Source organism: Meleagris gallopavo, chromosome 11 (assembly GCF_905368555.1).
Source record: "Meleagris gallopavo chromosome 11, MGAL_WU_HG_1.1, whole genome shotgun sequence".
Classification (NCBI taxonomy): Eukaryota; Metazoa; Chordata; class Aves; order Galliformes; family Phasianidae; genus Meleagris; species Meleagris gallopavo.
The window spans coordinates 18,841,833-18,869,792 of record NC_139414.1 but is presented as its reverse complement, the minus strand read 5'-3'; the positions used below and the strand labels follow the sequence as shown (position 1 = coordinate 18,869,792).

The 27,960-nt window shown below is 43.6% G+C and overlaps 1 protein-coding gene across 2 annotated transcripts in view; it reads left to right on the top strand.

Moving 5' to 3' along the window:
- FNDC3B (fibronectin type III domain containing 3B) overlaps positions 1 to 27,960 on the top strand; it is a 148,522-nt gene that overhangs the window by 4,688 nt on the left and 115,874 nt on the right. Inside the window, exons 2-3 of one of the 2 annotated variants that reach the window (XM_085232852.1) lie at positions 20,234 to 20,372; positions 25,115 to 25,190. In XM_085232852.1, coding sequence (XP_085088978.1) covers positions 20,262 to 20,372; positions 25,115 to 25,190 — 187 coding nt within the window. In that variant the 5' untranslated portion in view covers positions 20,234 to 20,261. Of the gene's footprint in view, positions 1 to 20,233; positions 20,373 to 25,114; positions 25,191 to 26,262; positions 26,375 to 27,960 lie in introns of those variants that run through there. The other variant, XM_031554994.2, reaches the window with a different exon arrangement.

Below are 27,960 nucleotides of genomic sequence, written 5' to 3'. Positions count from 1 at the left end.
AGGTGGTGGTGTTAATAACCTGAAGTAGGCTGATCTGGGCTGCACTGCCAAGCAACTGCAGCTTGGGAAAACAAACCTTGCAGGGCCCTCTGTCCATCTGTGGGAGCTGGAGATATCCTCACTGAGACAATATTCATCCTCTCCTCATTGGATGTGCCATTTATGCAGCCAAAATGCTGGCAGCTCTTAGGGAGCTGTTTGTTAACCCATTTTAACATGTTAAGTGTATTGTTTTCACCCAAATAATGGTTGTTGGAGTCCTTATTTGCCACAGTGTCTCTTCAGGGCTGTATTTCTTTTCAGACTCTTTCAAAGAGGTAATTTCACCAGATGGCAGTGAGAACAGCAGCAGAGCATGGTGTTTCTCTCAGCACAGCTCTGGCTCCTGCCTGGGCTGCCTATTTTGACTTTCCTACAACACTTTGCCTTCTTGAAAGCGTGGTTAATTGTCTGTTAGTTTATTTCTATGAATATGTTTAATACGTTGAAACATTTACACGTGAATGAACTTTGCTAAATGAAGCAGATGACATGAGCTGGTTAACTATAATATTGCTTTACAGGTCAAAACAAACCCCTGTAAATAAAGATGCACAAACACTTCGTCTGTAAAGCAGTACAGCTAATGCCAAGGGGGAAAAAATCTGCTTCCCTGACAAGATAAGGCAAATCAGAGTGTACCTTGTAGCTGACACCTAAAGGACCATACCAAAATGATGTCTTATTTCACCTTGTGGATAACATCAGTGCTGGTGCCCTCTGCCCAGAAGTCATAACCATCCCCTGGGATTATCCACAGGGATGCAGGTACTGCTGCATCATTCTTACACTTGCTGTACCCTGCTGAGCTGTTGTTTCTCTGCTAGGGAGATAAACCAGCACAACAGGGCAGTAGCTTAGGGCTCCTGGAAGTTTTTGCTGCTGTGTGATGCATTCCAGCTCTGCTTCAAGGTGGTCCAGGGCTGTGCTCTGACAGGATTCGTTGTGGGACACTTGGGCTTCTGTATTGATAGTTGACCATAAGTGGTAAATAGGGAACTTGGTGACTAAGGAGGGAAAAAGCCAGATGTTATGGTTTTCAACAGAGCAGAATTTGATGTAATGTTGGGCGGGAGCATTCTGAGTTGTTAAGGGTACTCATACTTACATAAAGTCAGCCTTCGTACTTCTGGTGTGTCAACTTGTAGCAAAATCAGCTTTGATTCTGCTTTGCACATATTTATTTTTGCTGCTCTGACAGATCTGTATAATTGCTTATTGTTTGCTGCTGCTTCTAATGATTGCACAAAAAAATAAACATCCTCTGTGACTTTCAGAGTGTGAGTTTGTTCCTCATTTGAAGCCAGTCTATGAGTGGCTATCTGCACCCCAGCTGCTGGAGTTCCTGCTGTGGGAAGGAGTGGTCTCATTGCCTCGATCAATTTTCTCCTATCTACAGGGTTTCATGCACGCAGCGTCTGATCTGCAGCCCTTCCTTCTTGGCTAATAGAGCTGGAAGTTCTTGTCCAGGTCTCCATTGCCCTCCTCAGTGGCTGTAGGAAACGGTTATGGGAGTGACTGCTCGGACCTTTGGATTGCAGCACAGCAGCCACCTCTTGCTTCTGGATACAGTGCAGGAGTCAAGGCCTTGGGATGCTTGTGCGACCGCAATCTCTGCAGCACGCAGGATGGCGACGTTTTGATTTGTATGCCTCTGAATAGGGTGCTTCAGTGGATGTGTGAGAGCTGCTGTGTTACTGGAAAGGCAATATTTGTACGTACCCAACGCTGAAGTTAGACATCAACAGTTTCGCTTCCTTTTGGCATTTCTTGGTCATGCAGTCACGCAGGATGATGCACTCCAAAAAGTTGCTGTAAAGCGTTTTTCAGTTTCTCGGTCCTTCCAGGCTGTTAGAGTGCTGTCTCTGCAAGCAGATCTCAGTCCTTTGACTTCTTTCTTTGTAACTCATTTGCCTGTTCCCTTCTCCCTTCCTTGCATGTTTGAATTGCATACCTTTGTCTTGGTGTATCCTGAGTTGCTGGGGATGGTGTAGTGGCACAAAAATAGGTAAGTGGATGGTTCTGATATGCCCTGAAACGTGGAAATACAGCGGTAACAAGAGCAGTAGGCTCAATGTTTTGCAAATATTTAACAATTAAAATGTCTGAATTTATATTTTCTGGGAGAAAATGAAATGTGAATGTTTAAAAGGAAAAAGAATTGAAATAAATTAGTGAGCAGGTGTGCAATACCAAAGCAGAAATGTTTTCTGTGATATGGGAAGAAAATCCAGCCTGGGTCACCTCCAATGCCAGGAGAGGCTGCACAACCAACAAATGACTTACGCTTGCACCAGTTCTCTGGGAGAAGAAAAATCAGCATGTAGCAAAGGCATTATCTAGCTAATTGCTTGGTAGCTGTTCTGAAATTGCTTTAATATTGGCCTTTGGTGTTCCCTTTCTCAGCAGAAAAGCTTTTGCTGGTGAGTAGTTAATGCTTCTGGGGGTGAGGAGCAGGCAGGCAGTCCATATGCTGCTCTCATCTCAGTGTTCTCCTGCAGCTCCTGATGCTGCTTTCAGTGACCAAACGGAGTTTTTGCTGCTGTTGTTGTTCCAAAGAGTCAGGTTTTACATTGAATGAAGCAGTGTTAATAATAAATGTAATGACTGTATGATGTGCTTTCATTTATGAGCTCCTCGGGGAAAAATGTTTTAATTGTCTTTATGTTAACATGGATAAATCAGAAGCTTGTTTCCATCCATCAGGGCTGGAGACATGAAACAAAAGCCCAGCAAACTCCCAGATGGTGGCAGATCCTGGCTGAGGGCCACTGCCAGGCACAGCTCAGCCTCTGTCACCAGCACATGGCTCTGGTGGATGTCACCATCTTTGGTGTCTACTGTATTGGAGAAGGGGTCAGGTGTGGTACTCATGGACTTCAGGCTCAGAGCTGTGGTTGAGCCCCCTGCCAGCTCCCCAGGGCTGTGATGTGACAAGGGGTGGGCATTAATGGCAGATGGATGTGCACAGCTGGATGCACCCGGATGGGTGCCCTGGTTCCTGCAGTCTTGCTTATGCTCAGCATCCTCTGGTTTAGGAAGGTCTGCCTGGAAAAATCAATAGTGTAAAGTAGTAGCTTCTGGCATGGACCACCAGATGCTGTGAATTGAGTATATTAATTAACGTTACTGGCCAGGACAGACTGTCAATTTAATTAGTAAATCATTAATTAAGCATGAGTGAATAACCAGTGTGATGGTTGCTTTGCTCTCTGAGAGCAAAGCACCTAGCAGAGGATTTTATTACCCCATCTTGCAGCTAGGGAAACAGAGCAGGGAGGTGGCACCACTGGGGATGCAGTTGGTGCAGGCTTGCTCTCACCGAGGCCCTCCTAGAAGGCTTCCCCTGGCTGGTCTCATCTATTCCTGTGCTTTTAGCAGTACTGCAGGACACAAAGTCAGAAGCTGGCTGCAGAATAGTCACGTGCTAACACAGCTATCTCTGCCCACCCAACATGTAATCTTGTCAGAGGTGCACTAGGATTTGTTTGACAGGACCTGTTTTATTAGAATTGATTGAGTCTGTATTTTTGAATTCCTTATCAGTGGGATCCCCCATTGCCTTTTAATTGCTTTCTCTGGAAGTTATGTCCCCTAATGGCACACAGCTGTCCTGCTCCTATCAGCCAGTGGGTTGGCATCAGATCTGCAGAGAGAGCTGCATCTGGCCTTCATTGCAGGACGTTGGGGCTGATTTGCTCATGGAGGTGATTCACCCATCTGTTACAAGTGTGTGGCTTGCCTTCTTTCAAATATGGAGTGCAAAGTTGTAGTAAATGCTTTTCTTTTATTTTTAATCCAGCATCATAAGCTGTATTTTCATTTGTTGTTTGGGTGTTCTTTTTTGCAGTTAGGTTACAACACTAGATTTCAATCTCTCCTAATTTATTTAGGGAAAAAAGAGTTCACTTTTCTTGTCGTATAAATGATGAAGAGCTCTCCCGACTTGCCTTGACTCCAGGCAGCAGGCTTGGTCTCACACCAACTTTCTGTAAGCTGTACTGTGCTTTTATCGCTGCCAGTTCTCCTTCCCCCTGAGTTCTGCACAGAAGTAGCACCCCCCTGCTGACTGCAGAGCTCCTGCAGTCCATATTAGTGATATGCTGATTTAAGGAACTCTACTACTTTTTTTTTTTCCCCACTTAAATAATTCAGTCTCCTCCCCTTTAGCAACCTGTCAATGGATCCAGGTTTCTTTGTTCTCTGAAACTCTTTGCTTCTTGTTTTCCTTATTTGATGAGAAGAGCTTTTATATCCTCTGCATCATCCACCAGTGGTCAGCAGAACACGAGTTGTAGCTGTGTGTGGTGAGGGCATCTCCTGGTTAGTCACTGCTAAAATGTGGTGTTTAACAGTGACTTAAAAGCAGAACTTCAGCTGGATCAGATGATGTTCTACAGATAAAGGTTGGTCGTTGTTTGTTAATGAATGTCTGTCTTTTGTCAGAGGTAATTACTGCAGCTTGGTAAGAGATAAACAAGAGTTCAGGCAGAAAACAGCTGGACTTCAGTCTGCTTAGAGAAAGGGATGGTGGACGTGAAGTGATTGTCCTTGGGCGTGTGACTCCTGTGCTTGCAGCTCCCATGCTATAAGGGAGGAACAGCACGCTTTGGAGCTCAGGCACAGCTCCAGCACTGAAATACCAAGCTAGGCATAAATAACAGGAAGGTATGTGTGGTAGATCTGTTTGTGTGCTGGGCTCCAGGTGATGTGCAGCACTGTTGGAATTCCCAACAACGTTGTCTTTAAGATGCATCCTTGTTAGAAGCCAGGGCTGGCCGTGCTCTGAGCAGTAGGCTTTGTCATGCATGAGGATGAACTGCATGACCTAAATGTGGGCACGAGGGAGCTCTGGAACCCTGGATGTTGGGATGGGAAGGGCTGAACAATGTAGAAAGAATTCCAAGTATCTTTTTTGTTAATTCTTTTTTGTAGCACGCTGCTACAAATCTACTTCACTTCTAATGACAGTGAGTCCTGATTTCAGCAGATTCAATTATGTTTATACTCCCCTGCATGAGGACTGAGTTCTGCCATTCTTGGTATCTCATACTGAAACTGTTTTTTTCCCCCCAACGATTGGTTTGCTTTTGTAAGGAGAAATATATTTGGATGAAATTGTCAAGTGGTGCTGCTGTTTCCAGGACACACAGAAGGATTCTGAATGCTACACTTCTGTTACTGAAGCAGTGATGGTTGTTTATACTTCAGAAGAAACATTAAGTCCAAAACCAACTTGTCAGAAATGGACATAGGAAGCATCCATTGCATTTGCCATTTAGATTCTATGAAACTGAGTTTGGAACAATATCTGAAGGGGCTTTGTGTTCTGAGCTCTGAAATGCTCCGATGCCTTTTCTTTCTCTGCCCTTCCTGCTGCTGCTTATCTTCAGGAGTGATTTTTCAGGCTGTAATAGGAGTAAGAGTTTGGCAAGCACAGGGGTAGCCTTTTCTCTGATGCAAATCGGTACAGCTTCATTCAGGATATTTGTTCCTAAAGCTGTGACATTTTTAAGCTGTTAAAATGCTGTTGTTGGTACTCTGATAATCTTCAGGGGCGTCCATTTAGATTGCACGTTCACGATTGATGATGTCAGATCAGTTCTTATCTTCAGCTATTCTAGAGCATTACTTGGCTATTTTAGCTAAACACTTGGCTCAAGTTGAGGAGTTTTATTAAGGAGAGCATGATAAGGTATTCTCTTGCCTCATTCCCTCCTCCCTGCCCCCAAATGCAAAGCACTGAGGCTCAGGTGGTGATGCTGGGAGGTTCTGCTTACATCAGTTGATCTCTGAGGGTATTCTCATTTTTGTGCCTAAAAATGAACTTTGGGTGCCTGCCACACGTTGCTTTCCAAGAGAGGAAGAAAAATCAGTTTCTGATCTCTATGGAAGTAAAGGAAACATATACAACAAGGGTGAAATCCCCCCAGCCTCCAGTGCTGGAGAATCATTCCATAGGCAAATTGTGCAATAAGGGGGATGGAGGTTTTTGAAGAAAGCTTTCCCTAAAGAATTAATACCTGTCAACAGTGGCTTTGCAGTAAGCTTAATGATCATGCCTGGAAGCTGAGATGCTGCTTTGAGAGTAGAAGCTGAAGATGTAGGGGAGTATCCAATTTATGAGTATTGGAAAGGAACTGAAACAAGAACTCTTTTGTTGATGTAATGTCTTCAGATGAATTTTATTGCATAAAATAGGTAGCTGGGAGGAAGCCTTAAACCTTAGGAATTTGTTTCATTGATTCAGTGGATCTAGGATCTCTTCTAAAGCTGGTATTTATTGATTGAGCATGGGTTCTTACAGTGAACTATAATGATCTTATGGAGCTTCACCAGAAAGGTCTTAACAGTTGTGCTGCTTTTCTTATATAACTAGAAAAAAGCCTTTTTTTTCCTCTGTAGTATTACTCAGCAGTGGGGTTTAATTGGATTGTTTTGATTGAAATAGGAAGTAGCATATTTTTATGCATTGTGTTGTACACTTGAACTGATAGGATGTAATTAGACACTTCATTTTGCTTCCATTTGACATCTTTCCACTAATTAGTAACATGGATTGCTTTCTTTTGCATCACTTTATTTTCAGTTGATTAAGTGCACTTACTTAGCTCCTCTAAGGGTACAAAATTAAGAGCGTGCTAATTGTGCAACAGTTCTGGCACATGCAGATTGCCTCGGTGTCACCTAAGGACAAGACTTCTGGCAGTGTGGGTGCTGCTCCCTCTGCGTGCCCATGGGCAGGTGTGTCAGCTCTTCCTCTCCTGCTGTCTAGTCAGAGCTTGCTGGCCACGGCTGAAAGAAGCTCTCGCCCCTGGGGATGGATCGCTTTCAGCTTCTCAGTGTTCAGGCAGACTCCTTTGGTGACTGTGGGTGGTTGGTGGTGGAGGCACCAAAGGGATCTCAAAGGGGTTGGCCTGGAATCCAGTATACCTCATCCAAGAACTGTCCTGAGGTGAGCGGGCTACACTAATTTGGCATACTGTGCTTGTGAGACATTGGGCCTCAGAGGGAATAATGCTACAGCTGTGATGTACTTGAGTACTGATTTGAACATCAGTTATTGATGTGAGGCACTAAGTGTTGTCTAACTTGTGCCTAGTAACGAGGCAAAGCCAACAGAGTTGAGAATTGGAAGCCACTGAAGTTGTATTGCGCTGCTGATTGCAGCCTGAGCGCATGCAGCCTCTGGTGCTGGGATGAGAGGTAAACAGGGCAGGCTTTCCTTTACAATTAAAACTTTCTAAATAGAATGAAGCTTTTTGGGTGTATAAATATGAAATTTAATTGCTTTTTTTTCTCCTATGCAGAGGGAGTTCTATCACATCTCATCATTCTTGTAGTATATCTTAAGACCAGATTTTGATGCTTGCACATCCAGAACTTGCTCAGAGGTGTTCGAGCCTTGAGCCAGTGGTAATTGAAAGCTGGTAATGAATCAGCTGTGTTAATGTCACTTGTGTATGTTTTAGAAGCATTCAGCTGTGGGCTTCACTGTCATAGAATCATAGGGCGGCATGTGTACATGATACAGATCATTTAGCTCTAACCCCATGCTGTGAGTCCTCACCACAGACAGCAAGCTACTTAGGGCCTTTAGAAAGCACTAATCTTGATTTGAATGTGAATCCATGTACGGTAACTGTTGAGTCACGGTGTGAACCACTGATTGTGCACCTGGGGAAAGGACCCAGTCAGCCCTGGGAGCACGGGTGAAGGCAATTCAGCTGTGTGACCTGAATGGGTGGAGCCCGGCTGCACCTCTCTTAGACCTCATTTAAGGGCTGACTGCAGCTGTTGAAGGATCTCTGGTTGGAGGTGCCTCCCTCCAACCAGAATTTTCCCTGTGAACCTAGATCTTCAGAGATGGGTGAGTACCGTTCCTTTTCCTGTGTAACACCATTTGCACTAGTCCCTTTGCTACTGCACTCCTGTATCGCCCTTGCACTGCATTGACCTTTCTGGTTGTAACAGTGCGTTTTAAGATTACTCTGCTGTTGGTTAAGAAACAAACTACTGACTGCTGAGAAAATGCTATCAGTGTGAATCATTCATTTTCAGTGGTGTTTTACTTGGACTTGAAACTGGTCATGTAGGGAGAAGTTGCACGGTAAGTTAAAACACGACCATCACGCAATATCTATGCCATATAGTTGAGGTGATTTTATGAAATCTGAGTTTTTCTGTCTAGTTGCTGTTACCCCCAGTGACAAACATGGATTTGAGGCTGTCGGGTGGTTGTGCAGGAGCCACCTGAGTGCAGGTTGGGCACCTGGGAGCACAGCAAGCTGTTTAAGACCTGTGAGATGGCTCTATTTTAGAGCCAGGAATCCCTTCATGGCTCTTGGTCCATCCCAGAGGCCAGACAGCGTGCTGAGCCGAGTGCCGCGTCCTACACTGGGCTGCCTGCCCGCTGGGAGCCTGCTGCAGCTGGAACCTGGCCCTCCAGACAGCCAGGATGTTTGCTTTTGTGGAGTGCCGTTGTTGAGGAAATCGAGCGAAGGGATCACTTGAAAGGCCAAGCCACCTCCTTGAGATTAGGCCGTTAAATTACGCTCGCAGCCTCCTCTTAAAGCACCTTATCGGGAGGGGCTGGGGAGGATGTACTTGCGATGGCAGGCACTGCTCAGGAAGCTCACTTCTCCTCTGCGGGGCAGTACTGCAAGGAGTGATTCTGACTGTGGCCAAGAGGAGCCCTGCAGCAGCTGGAGGACCTGGGCGTGAGGCCGGGGCAGGATGGCGTGCCCAGAGCCCTGCACTGCTCAGAGCTGGGCGACACGAGGGCAGATAAGGAGGAATGCAGAACTTTTAAAGTATGGTAAAGCTGGATATCCTTTGCTCGGGATATTTCCTGTCCACAAGAATTTATTTTTCAACAGTGTTATTGGCAGAAAATCCACTAAATGGAAGAGGGGGAAGGAAACTTAGACGTTACAGCAGAAGTCTGGAAATTTCTAGTCTTCTCAGCGAAGTGAAGAACTGGGAGAGATTTGGAGAACTGAAAAATGTGGACCTTTTATGTATCTGTCTGCTAGCATGCATAATTACATATGTAATAGTCAGTGATTTGTGTTTTTCAACATCAATAAGGTCCATCAGTTAACTCTCAGATTAAAAAAAAAAAAAAAAAAAAAGGCTGAACAACTTCAAAATGTTGTTATTGAGAAGGAACAGGAGGGGCTGGTGCAAAGCGTTCCAGGCTAACTTCCTCCAGTCTGCTGCATGCCTTGCCTTTGTGTTTGTAATGAATTCGGGCCTAAATCATAAAGCAAGATTAATTGGCAATTTGTGATCTGGTTAATCCTGTAGTGAAACTAAATTGTATTTAGTGCTGCAGATGCATTTCATGTCTGCTCCCCCACCGGCTGCAAGGTTTGCTTGTAACACGACTTGGCTGCCAGAGTAGTAGCAGAGAAGTGCTTCCTGCTACCAGAATGCCTTTGTAAGGCTGTTTGTGTATGCTTCCTTCTGTAAACTTCAGATAGAATTCGGTTGAATGTGGGTACGTACACTGGGATGGCTGTTTCTAACAAAGCTTTACAGCTATTAGATTCAATGAGGATTTATTGTTTACCACCTTTTTCCTTCTGTTGTTTTTGTTTCTAATAACAAGTGTTTCCATGTTTCCTTTAGGTTAAGTAACACACAAATAAATGTAGATGTATGTCAGTTAGCTGCATACACTGAGCACCCTGGTAAAACTTACAGAAAAAAGCTAGTGTAATCAAGAGGCATTAACAAAGAAAGGGCTCATGCTGCTCTCATCCTTGCGCTAATAAAAGGAGAAAAGAACTCAATAGGTACATGGAGTTCTTTCTGGAGCTTGCAGCTGGACTTTATTTTTGGAAATAGGATTATTGTGTGTGTTAGAACTTCTTAACCCGTTCTCTGTCCATCCTTAGCACCCAAGAAAAGGCTTCCGAAACAACGCGGAATGTACCATGCTGAGACTGCATTTTTTTTTTTTTTTAAGGCTGCAACGTGTTAAAACAGAAATCCGAATGGATGAGAACATCTTCATAGTGGTGCACAAATGATTTGGAATCCTTGGTATGTGCCAGTGGCAAGAGCTGAATTCCCCAGGCCGCGGCTGCTTTGAAGTGGGTGCCGCGCAGGGCTTTGCTGTGCAGGCAGGCCTGGCTGTGGGGCTGAAGGCACACGGTGAGGCCACGTGGCTTTGTAACAGGTTAAATCTAGGATAGTAAGAGTGAGACACTGAGAGTATTCTTTTATGTCCCTTATCACTTGGCTTTCTAGCAAAAAAAAAAAAAAAAAAAAAAAAAAAAAGAGAGAGCAGAACCCCCTCTTTACTTCTTCAGTAATCGTTTGAATTCTTATTTGTGAGCATGATTAGAACCCTCTAACCATCTTGAAATACCGTGCATTAGCTATCAGCTCTGTTGTATGGGGAATGGTGGCTTGGTGCTTGTATTAAACAGAGCCTTTCTCTTATTTGTTTTGGTTTTGGGGCCACTGATGGTCTTTTAAATCCTGAGGTGTAGATCAAGCCATGATTTTCTTACTCTGTTGTACATTTTCATTTTCTCGCTGCTGATAAGGATATATATATTTTTAATGTTTATTATTGCTTATTAAACTCTTTCTTATGGTCTGCACCTTGTGTTAGACCACATCAAACTAAACATAGCGCAATCTGAAATGAAGACTTCATCCCTTGTTCTGATGGGGAGCTCCCTTGCTTTACCTCAGCCGTTTCCAAGTGGGTAAATAACTTGATGACAAATGCAGATCTCTGTGGGAGATCAGATGTGATCGCTGGCGCATCGTGTTAGACAGCATGCTTTTCCCATGGTGGCTCTTCCTGCAGTGGGTTCCCATCTTGCCAACTTGGCTGCTCCTCCTGTCCCTCTCCCATCTGCACCGCTCTGCTGTTGGGTGCCACCAAGTTTCTGCATTTTTCATCGCTTTTCTGATAATCTAAAGGAAATCTTAATCCTGATGATTAGGAAATCTTTACAACCTGATGCTAAATCAGCATTCATGCTATAAACAGAAAGCAGTTGGTGGTTGTGTTAACACTTTCTCTTTGTTTACTATTAGTCTAAGTACTTTCTTGATACCTGATAAATACAAGGTTCAACTCGCTGTCAAAAAGAAGGAAATTGCTAGTAACAAGATGACTTCTTAATTTAGTCAGTTCAAGAAGTTTTCAAAATTAGCCTTCTTCACAGATTCAAAGCATTCTTAACAATAACTGTATTATAGTCTGCCCATTTCGGATGAGAATGAACCTCATTCATTATCTTTGATCAATTACTCTTCTGAGACTTCAGTGCCTTAATGTATATGGATGAGAGAAGAAAATGAGAGCATTCACCTTTCCTTCGGCTACAGGAATTCCAGTTTAAAGACAAAAGCTGCAGCAGGTTGACCTTCTCATTTAAATGGTAATAAATCTTGTTCTGCTCCTCCTTGAGCAGAGAGGTCACTGAGAGCAAAGCAAGTCAGAATGGATTTTCAACAGCAAACTTCTGAGTGTTTAAAACTTCAATAAGCAATACATATCTCTTGCTGTAGTGCTGTAGCAGTCACTTATGTTTGGCATCTCTGAGTGCTTGCTTGATGAAGTAAGGCATCTATGGGATGGGGAGGAAGCATGCCCAGCAACCTGTGAGTTGGATTTCGGGACTTGTTACAGCAGTGCCTAGGGACACAAAACAAGGTTGGAGGAAAAATCCCACATTCAGAGTTTTATCTGGGGCTTGGAAAAACATTAATCAGAATTCATTAGGAGTGAGGGAGTTTCCTTAGTGAACATCAGGAGAGGGATGAGCTGCTGTGAACAGCTGTTGGGTAGCAGAGGATTTCCCTGTAATGCTCTCCATTGCTTATGTAGCCACCAGCGTCCTGTTTGTTGGGATTTGGTGGGTGAACTCCTATTCATACTTTCTCCCCAACCCTCTAAAACCTCTTCCTTTTTTAAGATAATCATTTTCCCCAGTCTCACATTCTAACCAAGCTGAAGTCCATTTCTTGAGATTCAGGTCTACTTAAAGGTAGAATTATGAATGTAATATTTTTGGAAGAATGCATTTTTTCTTAATACTTCTTTCCAGAAAGCCAAAATGCTGTGGATGGATAAACACGAGCCATCATAAAAGTTTGTGTGGTTTTCTGAAATTTATTTGAATATTGACTCCAGGCTCTTGCACCTCCAGAATTTGGAATGCAGCTGTGAAAATGAATTTCCTCAACTTAGTGAGTGAAAATAAAATGGGAGCTGTGTGTTGCACAAAGCTTAAGGTAGTTTGCTTTCTGCTTCTCACCCATTGAATTTTTTCACTTGAATAGTATTGTGTAATTTAAAGGATGCAGAGGTGAAGTTTATTTTCAGTGGTTGAATTGACGTTATTGGAGCTGAGTGTGGCTGTATTATTAGGGAAACACAAACAAGCATAGCCATTCCCTTTGTCATTAAATAAGTTTGCATTCAATTATTACAGTTTCATTGTGGAGTAATTTACCTTCACCCAGCTCAGTTCCTAGTTCTTGTTATACTGCTTTGTGCATCTGACTTCTGACTGTCCCGAAAGGACTTTGTGTGGCTATCTTTGAGACCCCTGATTTATTCTGTATCATTACAGTATGACGTTCTGCAAAGCTGTGTGACTTCCCTGGTGAGCAACAGCCTTTCCTCTATTTCCGTGTAGGTGCGAAAGATTAATTTGTAATGGGGACCTGCAGGTTAGTGCTGTCATATCCTAAGTGGGCAGCCTGTGCAGACTTGGCTGGTTGTGGTTATGTCTTCCAAGTTTTTAGAAAGCAGCAGTAAACTTGCTGGGTACCCATCTGCAGATCTGCTGTAAGAACGTCCGCATTCTTTCTGTTTCATTTCCTCCCTTTCCTTCTCTGAATATTTTCCTACCTTTCAGCCCAAGCTCACAGTAACGACAAGCAGTCGTAATGTTTCCCTTGTTTTGGAGCTGAGAGCAGTAAGGTCACCATTGCAAGTAGGGTATTTTGGATGCTGTTTTTGACTTTTTGGTTTTTTTTTTTTTTTTTTTAAAAGCAAAGCTGCAGAAACTGTAGAGGCTGCATGCAGAGTCACTCCTTTGGGGTTATTTCCAAGGAGCCTTGCCAGCAGTATGCTGGAAGGTGGGCCCTTCTTCTTCCAGGGCTGTCCACTCATTACAGCCCTGGATCCCATTTCAGGCAGGTAACAAAAAACCCGAGGGTTTTCCCACTTCAAACATGTCACAGAGAACTTGAGCTGCATTGCTTGGTGTGCTCACTGCAATGGGAGCTGCTGTATCTGGGTCCTGCCGGCGCTTGGTGCTGTGAGCTCCGCTTGGCTCTCTTGTGTTGCCTTGATCAACTCTTGATTAAAAGCTGCTTTGGTCTGCAGCTGTGCTTTGTCTTTTAGCGTTCTCTAGGTATGGATCAACTCTGCATGATGGATTGTTTCTCTAGCAAGTGTAAATGAGCAGTGATTTTGCTGAAGGCACCGACGCTGCCATCACGTAGTACTGATTGGAGATAAAGGTGGAAGACGTTGCGTCTCTTTAACAAACAGCCAAAAACCACTCTTAAATACCATATTATCATTTGGGAAAAGTGAAACTTCACATTATATTCTGTGAAACTGAAGAGCGATGAAGCTGGGAATTGTCCTCTCTTCTTGATGCCGTAGGGCGGTGGGCTCTCAGTGCTGGGCTTTGTGTGCCATCGGGTAGGAGCACGTTGCTGTGGGCATTCCCCTGGCTGTGTTGCGGGGCTCTCTGGCAGCAGCAATGCTGGGTGCCCGCTTGGAGCAGCCGGGTGGGAGCTGCACACAGCGAGGTTTCCCACCAGAGCACAATGAGCGACTTTGTCAGCACGGCGTCAGCCCGGAGTCAGGTTAGCAGGGATCGGCTGAAACAAAAGCATTCGTAGTGCATGAAGGTGTGCTGGAGCCTTGCTGTAAATGGAGTTTGGTATGCCTGCTTTTCAAGTGCTGCAGATTGATGTGATAGATAGTCTTTTTTTTTTTTTTTGTGGTTTAATTAGTAGTTTAGAGAGGAAAAAAAAAAAGCACCATTGATTTCAGTTGATTCTTCCCTGAACAGGAATTCTGGAAGAGATAACTGAGGTCTTTGTGATACTGTTCCTTGGGCTTTACCTGGACAGTGAAGTTGAAGGGGAAGGTGTTTATCACCAGCCTGCCATGCTTATCGTGCTGGGACAGTGATTAATATTTTGGTTATTAAATGTAGGGAGAAAGAAAACAGGTGAGGCACATTCCTTATCTGCCTCACACCTTCGTGTAAGAACTTTGTGTAGGGGTTGATGTGTTCCTGGGCATGTGCACAGCGTCGGAGCCCCAACCCTGTGGAGCTGAGTGCCTCGGCATACCAATAATAATGCTCTTAAGTGTACCTGAAAACATAACTGTGTTATGTACAGCAAAGGGCAGCAAAGCTGTGAAGGAGCACAGCTCCTATGGGGAGCAGCTGAGGGAGTGGGGTGGTTTGGTGTGGAGCAAAGGAGGCTCACAGACCTTATGGCTCTGTGCAGCTCCCTGAGAGTAGGCTGTGGTGAGGTGGGGGTCAGCCTCTGCTCTCAGGTAACAGTGATAGGATGAGAGGTGATGGCCTCAAGTTGTGCCAGGGGAGGTTCAGGATGTGAAGAAGCATTTCTTCTGATAAAGAGCAGTGGTGCAGAGGCACAGCTGCCCAGGGAGTGGTGGGTTCACCATCCCGGGGGTGTTCAGAGCCGTGGGATGTGGCAATGAGGGACGTGGGCATGGGGGGATGGGTTGGGGTTGGGGATCTTAGAGGTCTTCTCCAACCGTAATCATTCTGTGAAATCTCTGAGGGATCGAGACCCAGGTTGTAGACAAGTGTAGGTCTAGGTTGGAAGGTATTGTTTCTCCTCAAGCAAATGGTTGGAATGGCTTTGTATTTACTTGAAACAGTGTTTAAATGCACCCAGTGTATTTTATGACAATGTGAGTTTTGTTTACAAATGGCTTTTGTTGGAAAAATGAGGCCACGTGGAGTTCGGGGAACCCAAAAAGGGTCATCAGCAGACAGTGGGTGTTTTGGCAGATGGAAGTGCTGGAACTGACTTGTTCAAATTTGTAAATTCTTAGTATTACAGTTAGGGAAGTCACAGGGAGAGGGGTAACCACCAACTGTTGGTGTGCTTGTGAGTTCCATTTCTGTGCTGTGATTAATGCAGAGGGAGATGAGGAAAGAAATGTGTGAAGCCTTTGAAGAAGAAAAGTGGTACAAATAACAGATGGGAGTAGCTGTTACCTTTTAGCTTCAAGAAAAGGCACAGAGAAATGTGAATGGTGTGAGAGTGTTGCATGTAAGTCGTCTTATTTCTGGTCTACTGTTATGTCAGCAGCACGAGCTGCAGCCATCGCGTTTTTATGTTGTAGAACCGAGTCAGAGCAGGAGGTTGCTTTGCTCTAACAGTACTACTTGCAGAAGTGAGAATGCTGTGGAGTCAATTCAGTTGTGTTCCTGTGGTTCCTGCTCAGATGTTACTCTTGTTATAGCTACATCTCTGGACATCTTTCACTTTGTGCTTTGTTCATTTGCCCTCAATGCTGCTGTCTGGCTGTGAGTGTCTCTGGGGCACACTGGCCTCCAGCCCCATGCAGCTTTCCTTTGGGAAACTTTCATGAGGTTCTTTCCTGGAAGACCAGGGAAAGCTGGTTTGCCTTTGGTGAAAGACTGCTTTGTGCAACAGCTTGCTTTATTCTGGTATTTCGTCAGAGCTATTATCAGTTGATTAGTTGTACTCACCTGCTGAAATAAGATGCTCCTGCATTATGCTGTCTGACCTCATCTCATTCCTGATGCTCACCTGTGAGTCGCCTTTGAAGTTCTGATGCCAGCCTGCTCTCTGGGTCCTCTGTTCTTGTAATTTTATTATAGGCTGGCTGGCCTTGCCTTGTCTTGCTGTTTATTATGACAAATCAAAACAAGCAGATCTGTTCCACAGGGAAAGCAGAATGGCAGAAACAGCCCTGCGTGTCCTCTTTGTACTTCTGGACTGCAGGCAGGCTGGGGGCGTAAGAGCCATCTTTGTGGGAGATATCTTTAAGTTAAAAGGACTGCCTAGTTAGAAGATGCTTAGTACTTAAGGCCACTGGGTTATTCCAGTTTATCCCATATTTGAGCAGGGATTGCTTTTATTTGGCTGTTCCTAAATTGCAGATGTACCTGCTGAGGATGTGGCTGATTGCAAAATGGCTCTTTCTAAAATAGCAGAGCTCCAGATCTTGAGAAATATACTGTCAAATGACTGGCTTAAATAATTGCAAACTAGTGTAAATCTCATCATAGCAGAGCTATCTGGATAGTTGCTTTACTAATTTTTCCTAGCACAACCCCATCAACCTCCCTTCATCTCGTACAGAACTGAATACTTCTGATAACTCTAGTCTTTGAAGATGAGATGTATCATGGGCATGACATTGTCATTGCTTAAAATAAAAAGAAACCAGAGGAGAAAACCTACTGAGGAATTATGGTTTGAAGTGGTTGCTTTTGCTTTCCAGCCCTGGAGATGGGCGGTAGCTGCTTGGTGCCTGGCTGCTGTTCTCAGCCTCTCACACCTCAGCCAGCTCTGGGCGCAGGCCTGCTCGCTAATCTGCTTTCTCTACCATTATAGATTGAAAGAAAAAAATAATGAAATCATGTATTTCTCCTAAACTGTTACAAATAAGCCTGTTTGGATGCTTTCAAGTTAATCTGCCGTGCTAGCAATTAAACGTGAAAAGAATGCTTGAAGGTTTAAATGATTCTTCAGACGGATGTGATTTAACGAAGCTAATGAACACCCATCAGACAAGACAAATTCCAGAGTGTTTGTGCCTTGACCAACCATCTGTGCACATACCTCCAGGTACTGCTCATGTCTCAAGATGCTTTTCTACATGAACAATTAGGGCTCTTTTCTGAACTGAAGTGGCAAGCCACGGCAGGAGCCTCTTGAAGGCAGCTATGTTCACTGCAGTGCTTCCCTGCTTTTCCATGACAAGACACCGGTGTTGTGGGTGTTTTACCAAAGCTTACATTTCCACATGTGCAGCATGAAGTGCAGAAACAGGAAAACAGGGCAATGTGTAAGCACTGTCATCTCTCGCACGTGAGTCCCAGCACTCGTAGTGGCCCAAACTGGGAGTGCTGCCCTCTGGGAGCCTTCCCAATGGGTCAGGTGCTTGCTTTAAATTCTTAGCATCTGAATGTGTCCTTGTGTAAACAAGTTTATGGGTGTGGATACTCGTGTGTGTAGATGGGTGCATACATGCAGGTTTTTTCCTGGTTGGTTCTCCTTTTAGGGATGCAGCTCAAAATCCCTTTGGAAGAAGCACTGATTTCTTCAACTGAGCGGTGCTGTGGTTTGACATACCAGGCTTGGGTAGGATTCCTCAGTTCCACAAACAAACTTCTGGCACATAGCAAACGGTTCCCTAAATGCTGCTTTTTATTGAAGGTAACGGCTGCAAACCTGAAAGGGTTTTCTTATTCTGTGTTTCGCTTCATTTCTTCCTTTACATGGGATTCTTTCTGGAAGGATTTGAGCCTTCCCTTTATGGACTTGTTCTATGCTGGGTGATGTGGGGTTCCCTCCCATGTTATCAGTGATGCCACACCTGTTTCAGTTGTGGCAAAACTGTGTGAGGCAGCTCCTGCTTGCTTGTACCCTTGCTGGCCGTGCCAGAGTTGGAATTGTCCATTGCTTGGGCTGGAAAGAGATGAAACTGTTCCTTTTGAAGACACATTCTGTGTTTCAGATGGTGTCAACAGTAGCATAGCAGATGCACCGTTGCAACTCTTCTGGGATGTATGTTCCATTCTGATGGGCCTGAATTGCCCCACCAAAGCCCTGCACTGGAAGGAAGATGTCCTTGCTTATATCCACATTAATTGCATGGAAGAGACCTTCTAGGAACAGTTAGCAGTGATTATCTGTGTGTGGTTCAAACTGTGGCTGGAATTTCAGGCTATTTCTGACGTAAAGTGTTGGGTCACACTAATTTTCCATACATGGAAATTGGTTTCAGACGGCTGCACTTTGTTCTGTGTTTTTTCTAATTTTTTTTCTGTTGCCATGTGTAACTAATTTATATGTTACTAATTCACATATTGAATTAATTTAAGGGAACCGACTCATCTTGGTGACCAGTAGAGGGGCGCAGTATTGGAAAATCAGGTTTGTAGCAGTAACTTGCAAACATCAGAAGGATTGGAGCTTGCTTTGGGGTCAGAGCCCTGAAGCTGGATGGCTGTCCCAGCTCTCACTGTGACCGATGTCTGTGTGCCTGAAGGGAGCAGATGGGGAAAGGCCACCTCTGCCCCAGCACTGCCGTTTCTCAGCTCAGCCCCAGCCAAACCTGGGGAATGCAGACGCACAGGAAATGTCTTTAAATTTAAATATAGTCAGCTTTCTAGACAAAACCCCAAATTTGAGTTAGTACCTGAAGGGGGGAAAAGAAAAAAAGCTGAGAGTTAGTATTTGGCAGTTCGTACTTTACCTAAGGAAGAGTTCTCATATCCTGAAATGTGACCTGGTGCTGTGAGCCCTTGCCTGCTGTTTTCTTCCTGTGATGTTCCTGAATTTTGGGGGGAAAATGTGTGTTCAGACTTCTCTGTATGAAGGAAATTGGGTTATCTGAGGGAGGAGAAGCTCCAGTTTTCAGGAGGGGTGTGAATGTGTGGCAAATAAATCTGTTCTCATGCAAACTTTGGAGAGGATAAGCTAAAAAGCATGTGAAGCAGCTTCCAGGACAGTTGGCTTTGGTGTGAAGTCTGCCAGCCCTGCAGTAGACATCTTAACCCTGTCTGATTCAGCTCTGCCTGCAGTACCTCGGAGTGCAGTGCTGTTAGAAAGAAGCCTGTGGCCAACTGGGTGCTGCAGCCAGCACTGCTGCTGGAGGAGCTGTGCCAGACCCGACAGACGAAGGAAGCTCTCTTTATTTCTTTTTTTGTTTTCTTTCTTTCCCCCTCTAAAGCGAGGCAAGTGCAGACATGGCTGTAGTGACAAACCATTAATAAAGCTAAAGGAATGCAGCTGTAAAACTTTAAATAATGACATATAGCAAATAAATGTCAACATATTGGTTGTGCCTGGAATGGAAATATTACTAGGAAAATATGTAGCTTGAAGCTAGTCTGTGGTTTGTTTTTTTGCTGCTTTTTTTTTTTTCCCCTTAAGAAAATAGAAATAGCATGACGCTTTAAGTCCTGAGGCTTTCAGGCTGGGACTAGGTGGATGTGTCATGGACTGGGGGGTGGGTATTGTTTCCCATGGTTTCAAAATAGTTCCTGTGAAGCTTGCATTTTCTGAAAATCATCTATTCATATATGAATGAATGTATGCATACAACTATATAGATGTGTGATGTGTATAGCGGGGTAGTCAGAGGTACAAATAATAACGGATCGAATCAGTCTGTTTCCTCTGTGTTAGCCTTTTGCAATGCTTTACTTAGTCCCACGCAGTTAAGAAGTGATTCAGAAGCTCACTTTCTTTTGTTCATCACCTGAAACCAAGCAGTGAACCCACGCAGCACTGCTGCCTTCTCCTCCAGCCACCCAAATAACCCCAGACCTACAACCCTGAGTTCTGAGCTTGAATCTTTCTCAGAATTAAAACCTGAGACTTTGAGGTAATGAAAACTAAAATATGAAGGAGTAAACTCCAAACACTGCAAAACATAAGGATGGGAAATGTGCCGAGCAAGTACAAAGCAAAAAATTCTGTTTGTACCCTGAGTGTGCAGTGAATGTAAAATTGCTGGGATGACTCAGGGATTCTCTGGTGTGAGGGACTGAGGAGACTGCGAGCCCCTAAGATTTGTTTTTGCATTTCTTGTGCAGAAGTCTGGGAAATAATGGGATTAAGTCATCCTAGTCATCAAAGAGTTGGGTTATTAACCCAGGGTAGTAGGACTATTAATGTTGAATTCAGACTTGTTTTTACAAGGCAGTGTCCCTGTGGTTCCATTGGTGACATGTGATAACACACTGATTAGCTTCTCCCTTGGATGGTGGTTAAGTGAAAGTCTGCTCTGTGTTACAGGTGTCAGTTGCGCTGTTACAGGATCCTGGATGGGAAATCCAGGTATTTGGCTTTGAGCCGCAGATGTTACGAAAGCAGTTTGCTGCTTTATGGGTGAAATCCATGAAAGCGTGAGAGAGTTTTGCAAAGTCTCTAACTGATGCTTCTCTTGCAGGAAGCCCGTTGAGGAAAATTCTCCATGAATGTACGTCACAATGATGATGACCGACCAGATCCCGCTGGAGCTGCCGCCGCTGCTGAATGGGGAGGTAGCCATGATGCCTCACATTGTGAATGGCGACGGATCGCAGCAGGTCAGTGAGCTTTGCAGGAAGTGACTGCCTTAAATAAACTGTGGGCCATCAAGGGGTTTTGAAGATGTGGAAGAAAGGCCTTGGCTTCCCCACGCACCAGAGAGAACAGGTTATTTCCTAGTAGGTAGAAATCTGCCCTTATACTGGAAAGACTTCTAAAAGCAGCGTGCTGAGTGTATCGTTCAGTTCAGTGTGGTTGTTTGCATCATGTATTCATTGGATTTAAATAATGGGTCAGAAATAATGGATGTAAATGCTTTGCAGAAAATCAGTCTTGTGCTTTGTTTTTCTGTTGTCCAAATATTTTACAGGTATCTGAGATGAGATCTTATAAGCATGAAATGCTTAGATAACTAGATTGTGAAAAGGGGTTTCAAAGGAGAAATGGAGACAAGCGTTCTATGATGTCTGCTATTCCTTTCTCACCTAAGAGTAATAACTGCAGTCCTGTGTATTACCCTGTGCTTCACTATAAACCTTAGTGGCAGAAGAGAATTTTGAGTGGACTTCCGATGATCGTGGTTGCTTTCATATTTTTTTCTGGGATATATTCTCTAGTGAGCTCAGTCAGAGGTAGGTAGGGTGATACAAAGGCCATAGATGTCTTTGGCGTTGTGTGGGCTCAAGATTCCAGCTGATTGTTGGTAGCTTCCCAGATCTGTCATCCTGGGTTAACCTTCGTAGAACATCTGCCCTAGTAATTTGGTTCTCTCCTTATCAGAGATATTTTGGCAAAATATTTTAACCAAAACAAAATGAAGTCTCCTTTATGAATCAGCCTAAACTGTCATTCTGTGACTTCTTGTTCCCTTGATTGTTTTTTTGTCCCTCCAAGCTGTATTTCGAGCTACACCAACCACGAAGGAAGAATGACTTCTACTTTTCTTGTAAGCTTCTAAGTCTGTTTGCTTCTCTGGATTCTCAGAACAACACAGACTTTTCATTGCTGTGATGATTTTAGATGTTTATTTCTGCACAGTGTACTGCAAATTGAAGGAGAAAAAGAATGTTTATAATGGCTCTATTTACCAACTCCATTACTGATATGCTAACTGACGGAATGATCTTACTGGTATTGGGTAGCATAATTGTTCCTTAAAAATATCCCCTTCCTTCCTTGCTGGAAGCCATTTACTGGGGTGGAGTGTCCTCTGGATTCTTTAGCATTACCGAAAGCATAAATGGAGTATTCTAAGGAGGGGTTGAGATGAGGTTCTCAGTCAAGCTGAATTTCCCCATCAGTGATGATTCAGCAGCCTTGTTTGGCAGATGTCTCCATTGCCTGTAAGCGAACTTCTCATCTAATGTTTCAGAGCAAGAAAGAAAAACTGCTGACGCACTGCAGTTAGAATCACTGTGATGCACAAATACAACTCAGCAGAACGCTTCTGAGCAGTGTCATTTTTCTACGTACACACTTACTGGATCATATTTGTAGATCTTAAATGAGGAAAAACTCCTCACCTTCTCTTTTTGTGAACTTGTAGCTGGAGTACAAGTTTCCTTCCGGATTCTTTTTGCCTACAATCTGGATGAGCCCTCATATTTTGATTGCGCTGCTAGCTGCCGTTATTCCTTATTATTTTTGTCCTATTCTTGAAGCTCTAGTTGATGTTTTCACCTTTTAGAAGAGTAGTTCTAAAGCTGTATGAGATTAGAATGTAAGCTTTGCTTTATTTCCACACGGTGTAGTAGCAAATGGACTAATTGGTTGCTTTTAACAAGATTTTAAATGGTACATAATTACTGAAATAGACTTATCTCAGTTACTTGTGAGGTGGGAACAGATTTGTTCCATGTAAGAATGACTTCCTTAATAAAGATTCTTTGCATTACTTTATAAGTAGGTGTAAGCTTTACAAGGATGTGCTTGCCCAGGGTGTGATTGCAGACCTTGTTAGAAGCTGTTGGTAGGAAGGCATTGGAGCCCAGCTGGTGAGAGGCCAGGCTATGGGACTGCATGGAGAGCTGTGCTGTGGCTGTGCTCAGGAGTGCTGAGCCTGAGACAGAAGACTTTCCTCAAAAGATCAGTTCCTAAATGTGTATAAAAGAGCTGTCTGAAGCTGGTAAAGCTCTTAGCTGTTACTAGCAGCCAGATGGAGAGTGCTGCAGAAGGGACCCTGCTGTAATGTAAGGCGACTATGGGAGCATTTGATGTTTTTGTCTTCCTGGGAATAAATACTGCAGAGCTGTGCAGGGCAAGAGCTGAGGATGGCTTTGCTTGGCATTAATCTCCCTTCGCTGCACTACCCAAAATGGCATTGATATCACTCACCTTTTTTTTTTTTTTTTTTTCTTCTTTTAAGTTTCCCACACTTTAATACAGTCAACCATAGTGGAAATGAATGCTTTCATGTCCCTTCCAGAGCTGCTGCTTACTCTGGTTCTAATCCACTTGTCACTGCTGTGGGGGTTCTGGGATTTACAATCCATCTTCTGCTCCAGGCATTTCAGCAGCTTCACATAGGTGCTGAGCTGTGTGCTGCAGAGTGCTGGGAGTGTGAAGTCAGGAGGCCTGTCTGTACAGAATAGAACGCTCTGGTTTTGGGCCAGGTTCATTTTCATCTGGTACAATCTCTGCAGCAGCACGGTGAGCTTTTTGCTGGCATCTGCTTGAGAAGGTGCTCATGCCAAGCCCTGGTGCCACTGGCTTTTCACAGCCTAAGCAAGCACTGCACTTAGTGCTTGTGTGTCCCTGCTCTTGCCTTTTAGGGTCGTAAATGTGGGATAAAGGAGATCAGAGTATGTCAGCCTGAGGAACGAGGCTGGCTGTTCTGCACCTTGCAGGAAAGTGACAGCTGTCACCTGGCTGGGCTTGTGCTGCTGAGCTGACACAGCAAACTTTGAGACAAAATTTGGGGTCACTTCTTCATTTTGTTCCCAAAAAGTCTGCTGTACTGGGAAGGCATAAGATTTAAGCACCCTGTTACTGTCAAGCTGTATGTGACAGGCTGATGTCTTGGAGACCATCTGAATCAGATACACATTTCTTTGCATATATATACTTAAATAGAAATTGTTGTTAACAAATTTAGAAGAGCATTTGGAGTGAGCTCTCTTCTGCTCTGACACCACTTGACCTCTTGATTTCTCAGCACTTTATTGGTTTCTTCTTCTCCATGCTTTGAGTTTGTATTGATAAGATCCTGTTTGAAGATTGGTTCTGCATGCTGCTGCCTCTTTGTATGAAATGCAGAGAAAAACAAATGCAAGCAGGAGCATTTTGGTGTTCTGTAGACTTACAAGTCACTGCTTTCTCATTAAGATGTAGCATCTTGCCTGACTTTTTTTTTTTTCCCCCCTGAAGTATTTTGGGCTGAAAGGACCTTATAGCCTGCCCAGCCCCAAGCTGTGCTGTGGGTGGGACACGCCACCAGCTCAGGCTCCCAGGGCCCATACATGGCCTTGGGCACCTCCAGGGATGGGACACCCATGGATCTCAGGGCAGCATGCCAGGGCACTAAGTTTCTTGATAGGTTAGGAAAAAAATTCTCCTGAGAACAGGTTGTATTGTGTGTTCCTCTGAAGTATCTGCAGATGGGCAATGTTGAAGCCAAGCGAGGTGCCAAGTTCCTATGTTCACATACTAATACAGTTAACTGTTTTCCAGAAAGCTCTGAAAAGTGCTTCTGCTTGAAGATTGGTGGTTCAGAAGTTGGGTGGGGTGGCCCCGTGCCACCTGTCCGTGCTCTGAGCCACTGGTTGTCCTCGGCTGCTGGACTGGGCCCAGTCAGTCACCGTTCTCTGAGGAGTTGTTGTTGCAGACAAAATAATAGCTTCCCTATATCAATCCTCTGATTTCTAGCTCATGCTTTAAAAGTGTCACTGCAGTAATGGGTTTCTGTAGGATTACTGTAATTCAAAAGGTCACATAGGCAGTAATTACCCTATGCTTTTAGGTTAAAGATTTCAGGAACAGGATGTTAATTCTAGTTCTGTCATCCCAGATTGAATGATTTAAGTTCTGCACGCAAGTGTTCTAGAACATGAATGGGATCTAAACTGAGAGATCACAGATGTAGATCTACATGCATTTTCAAAGTATACCATGATTAACTCGGATATTAATAACTTTCTAGTGAAGCAGAGTTAACTGTGTTTGAGTAGCTGTTTCATAAGCAGCAAGAGTATGGGATAAATGATGGTTTGCCTTCTGTGAAATTCTTCATTAAAGAAATGAGTCTGAGTGGCAAATCTTCAAACCGCTCACATTCTGACTTTAGACACCTGGAAGCTAAAGATGACTGCAGCTTGTGCAGGACTTTGCATTCCACTTGGTCAGTGGAGCCCTTGTTTTGTCTTGTTGAACTTTGTCTGTCTATGGATTTTGCTTAAGTAAAATCTTTTATTCCTGTGGGCTTGAAATGATGGCATGGTTGGATCCTTCATGCTGGAGTCTGCTCTGGAGTGTCATGGTCTGAAGATTTGTGTCCTTTACTATCAGCATTTAGCCATTTAGTTAAACTCGCTGTCTTGAGTATGCAAGTGGAACCTGAAGCCCTAATTTTGGTTACGTACAGCTGAGTTAAATGTTCATTACAGCTCCTAAAGTTAGGTGAGGAGGCGAGATGTAAATCTCTGCTGGTTCCTGGGCCCTGCTGGTACCCAAGGTGTGGGACAGCGGTCTGTTCCCCTCCTGCACCCCTTAATGTTTTCTGCAGCACTAAGAACACAACTGCTGGGTTGAAGAAATGTCACGTTCAATCATTATAGTGAAACAAATGTGGCTTTTTTTTCCACAGGTCTTCTTGGTTCAAGTGAATCCAGGTGAAACCTTTACAATAAGGGCTGAGGATGGAACCCTGCAGTGCATTCAAGGTAAGAGGGTACTGGGACGTGCAGGTGAGCGTTTGACTGTTAGAGAAAACTTATGCTCAAAACTTAATGCTCTGAGCTCTGTGAAAATGTGGTATGCAATTCTGAATATACAGTGAAATGCTTATGAATGAGATGTTGCAGGTGTGGCTGCCATATCTATTGTAGGACTTCAGTATCTCAGAAATGAATCATGAATTTTCTTTTGGTCGTTTATCATCCTTTTTAATATATATTTCTCTATAACCAAATGCTAAATACAAATGAGATTTTGTGAGTTGTTCTTATAGTTGGTGATGATTAAATGGATACATGGGGGAAAAAATTGTTTTCATGTGGGCATCAGGAGTGGCAGAAAATGAATAGAGATGCACAGAACATGGCAGAGTGCTTGGATAATTCAGGTTGGTTTTGAGCAGAATTTTTAATTGGTTCTTTAATTGATTCTTTATAACCAGAGCTGGCTAATTATGTTGTATTAAATAAAAGCGTGTGAGCAGTCTTTTGATTGCTCTTTTACTTCTCTCTAAGATTGTGTAAATATGATAAACAGTGCTTCTCTATTTTTTTTTTTTTAATGAGAGGGACCACACAAAATCTTTTAATGGGTCTAAAGGGAGAAGTGACAAAAGACCTTTCAGGCTGTGTATTAAGTACTATGAAAAGAGGTTTCTACCTCGTAGCAAATACAGCTTTGAAGGGAAGCAGATAATTCCCTAGGTAAAACTCAGCCTGCAGTAAATACAGGAAGGTTTGATCAAAGTTTAAATAGAATATACTTTGCTGTACTGCTTTCAATGAGAGTTTTTGAGCATAAGACTTTTATTTTTTGAGGAGAGGGAGGTAGGTGGTGTTGCTTCTCCCATCCTTCCCTGCTCATATGCTATTAAGCAGCAATCTCAGTGAGCTAGTCATTCAAAAACCTTTCCTTAAAAAGTAGTTAGAGGGAAAATCTAATAGTCAATCAATGTTAATTTTCTAGCTAGTAAATTAAGCCTGTATTTTTGACTGCGGAGGTTCTGGTGGTGTCCTTTGTGCATGCTCCGACCCTGCACGGCACTTTCCTGTGTCTCACAGTGCCTTGTTGCCAATGGTATGTGGGAACGTTGGTAAGGAATGCCTCTGCATGCCCCTGCAGCAGCACACAGTGACAGTCTGTCTGAAGGCTGACATCCGTTTGTCCAAAGGTGAGCTGAATGCTAAGTCCTGGTAGACTGGGGGCACAATCCTACTAACGTCATGGTTATGCAGAACCCTGTTTCAGGAGTTTCCCGGATCTAAAATTATCAAAATAAATAGGAGGTGGTGTTACTTTTTCGTTTGTTGACTTTCCAAATAATCATTTTTTGAAAGAAAAATGTGGAGCGATGTCATCAGAAAAAGTTTTTCAGGATAAAATCATCTGAGGGCACGGGAGGTGTGTGTCTATGAGTTTGGATGTACCTAAGATCTGGGTGTGTTTGTTGCTCAAAATTTCATCCCTGTGGAAATAAGAAATTAATAGTTGTTTGTGACAGACATTACAAAGCTCCTCCGAACACCATTCACGATTATTCAGTCTTGATGAGCAATAATAGCAGCAATTTAAAATTACTTGTTGAGATTTATAGCCAGTATGCTGTGTGGTAAGAAGTTGATCCATATGGCAATTAACTGAGTAATAAAGCTGTGTGCTGCTATCTGAAGTGAATGCTTTTCTATTGGCTAGTATATTATTTCTTCCATTAGAAATAAATTATGACGGTATTTATAGTTTTTTCATGTTCTAAGTGTTGTTCAGACAACGTATTTGAATGAATAAAACTTGGAACCCCATTATCCCACGTTCCCTGTATTTTTAACAGACTTATGCTGGCAGGGTTTGGTTGGTACTCGCCAGCAATCTGATAAAATTCACTTAGAGTCTGTGGTGTAAGATGGTCTCTTATTTGGTAGAGCTGTTGTATTGACTACAAGCCTATGCACGCTCACTTGCATACGCTGCCGAAGTTCAGAAAGTTCTGATATTGTTTTCAGGCTGAAGTATCAACTTGTGTGTGACTGAAATATTTCTACTTTGTGTGCTTCAAACTTGGACCTTTATCTGATTATGTAATACAGTCAGCCTCCCCCAGCCCTGAAAAATCACACCTCTAAAACGCTGTAAAACTGGAGTAAGTGTGTACCTGTAATTGAACATTCCATGTGCTTAAGTGTTGTTTCCTGTTCTGCTTTCCTTTTGTGTGTGGCCAGAGGTGAGCTGCGATGCCTGATGTAATTCTATCCTCTGGGCATAGTTTATATCCATCCTAAGAGTATTAAGCAGGGGCAGGAGATTGGGCAGTTGGGAATGTGAAGAGAGACTCATTTCCTCAAGAGGAAATGTTTAAAGAGAAGGATAAATCTGCTCTTTCAGAGAAGTGCTTTTGAGCACAGGGTGCTGTCAGGTTTCCTTCTCTCCAGACTGACCTGACAGCCTCTCTCCAGGAAAAAAATCTGTTCCTGCTGTCATTTTTACTTGGAGCCAAATGCCATTGTCCTTTTGCAGTTTATCGGGACTCAAACTCCTACTGACCCAGGGGAACAGAACAATGGGAAAGCTGCTGTGTGGAGCAGTGACATCAACCTCCAGCCTGCGTGAGGGAGGAGCAGAGAGCTGACAGAGACATGGCAGAACTCTTGTGAGTGATAAGGTGCTTCCTCCAGAAGCAGTGGCTGTGGGGCAGAGAGGCCCCGTTGTGCTCTCAACACACTGAATTCATGGGTGTGTTTTAGCACTGATGAAAATAAAGCA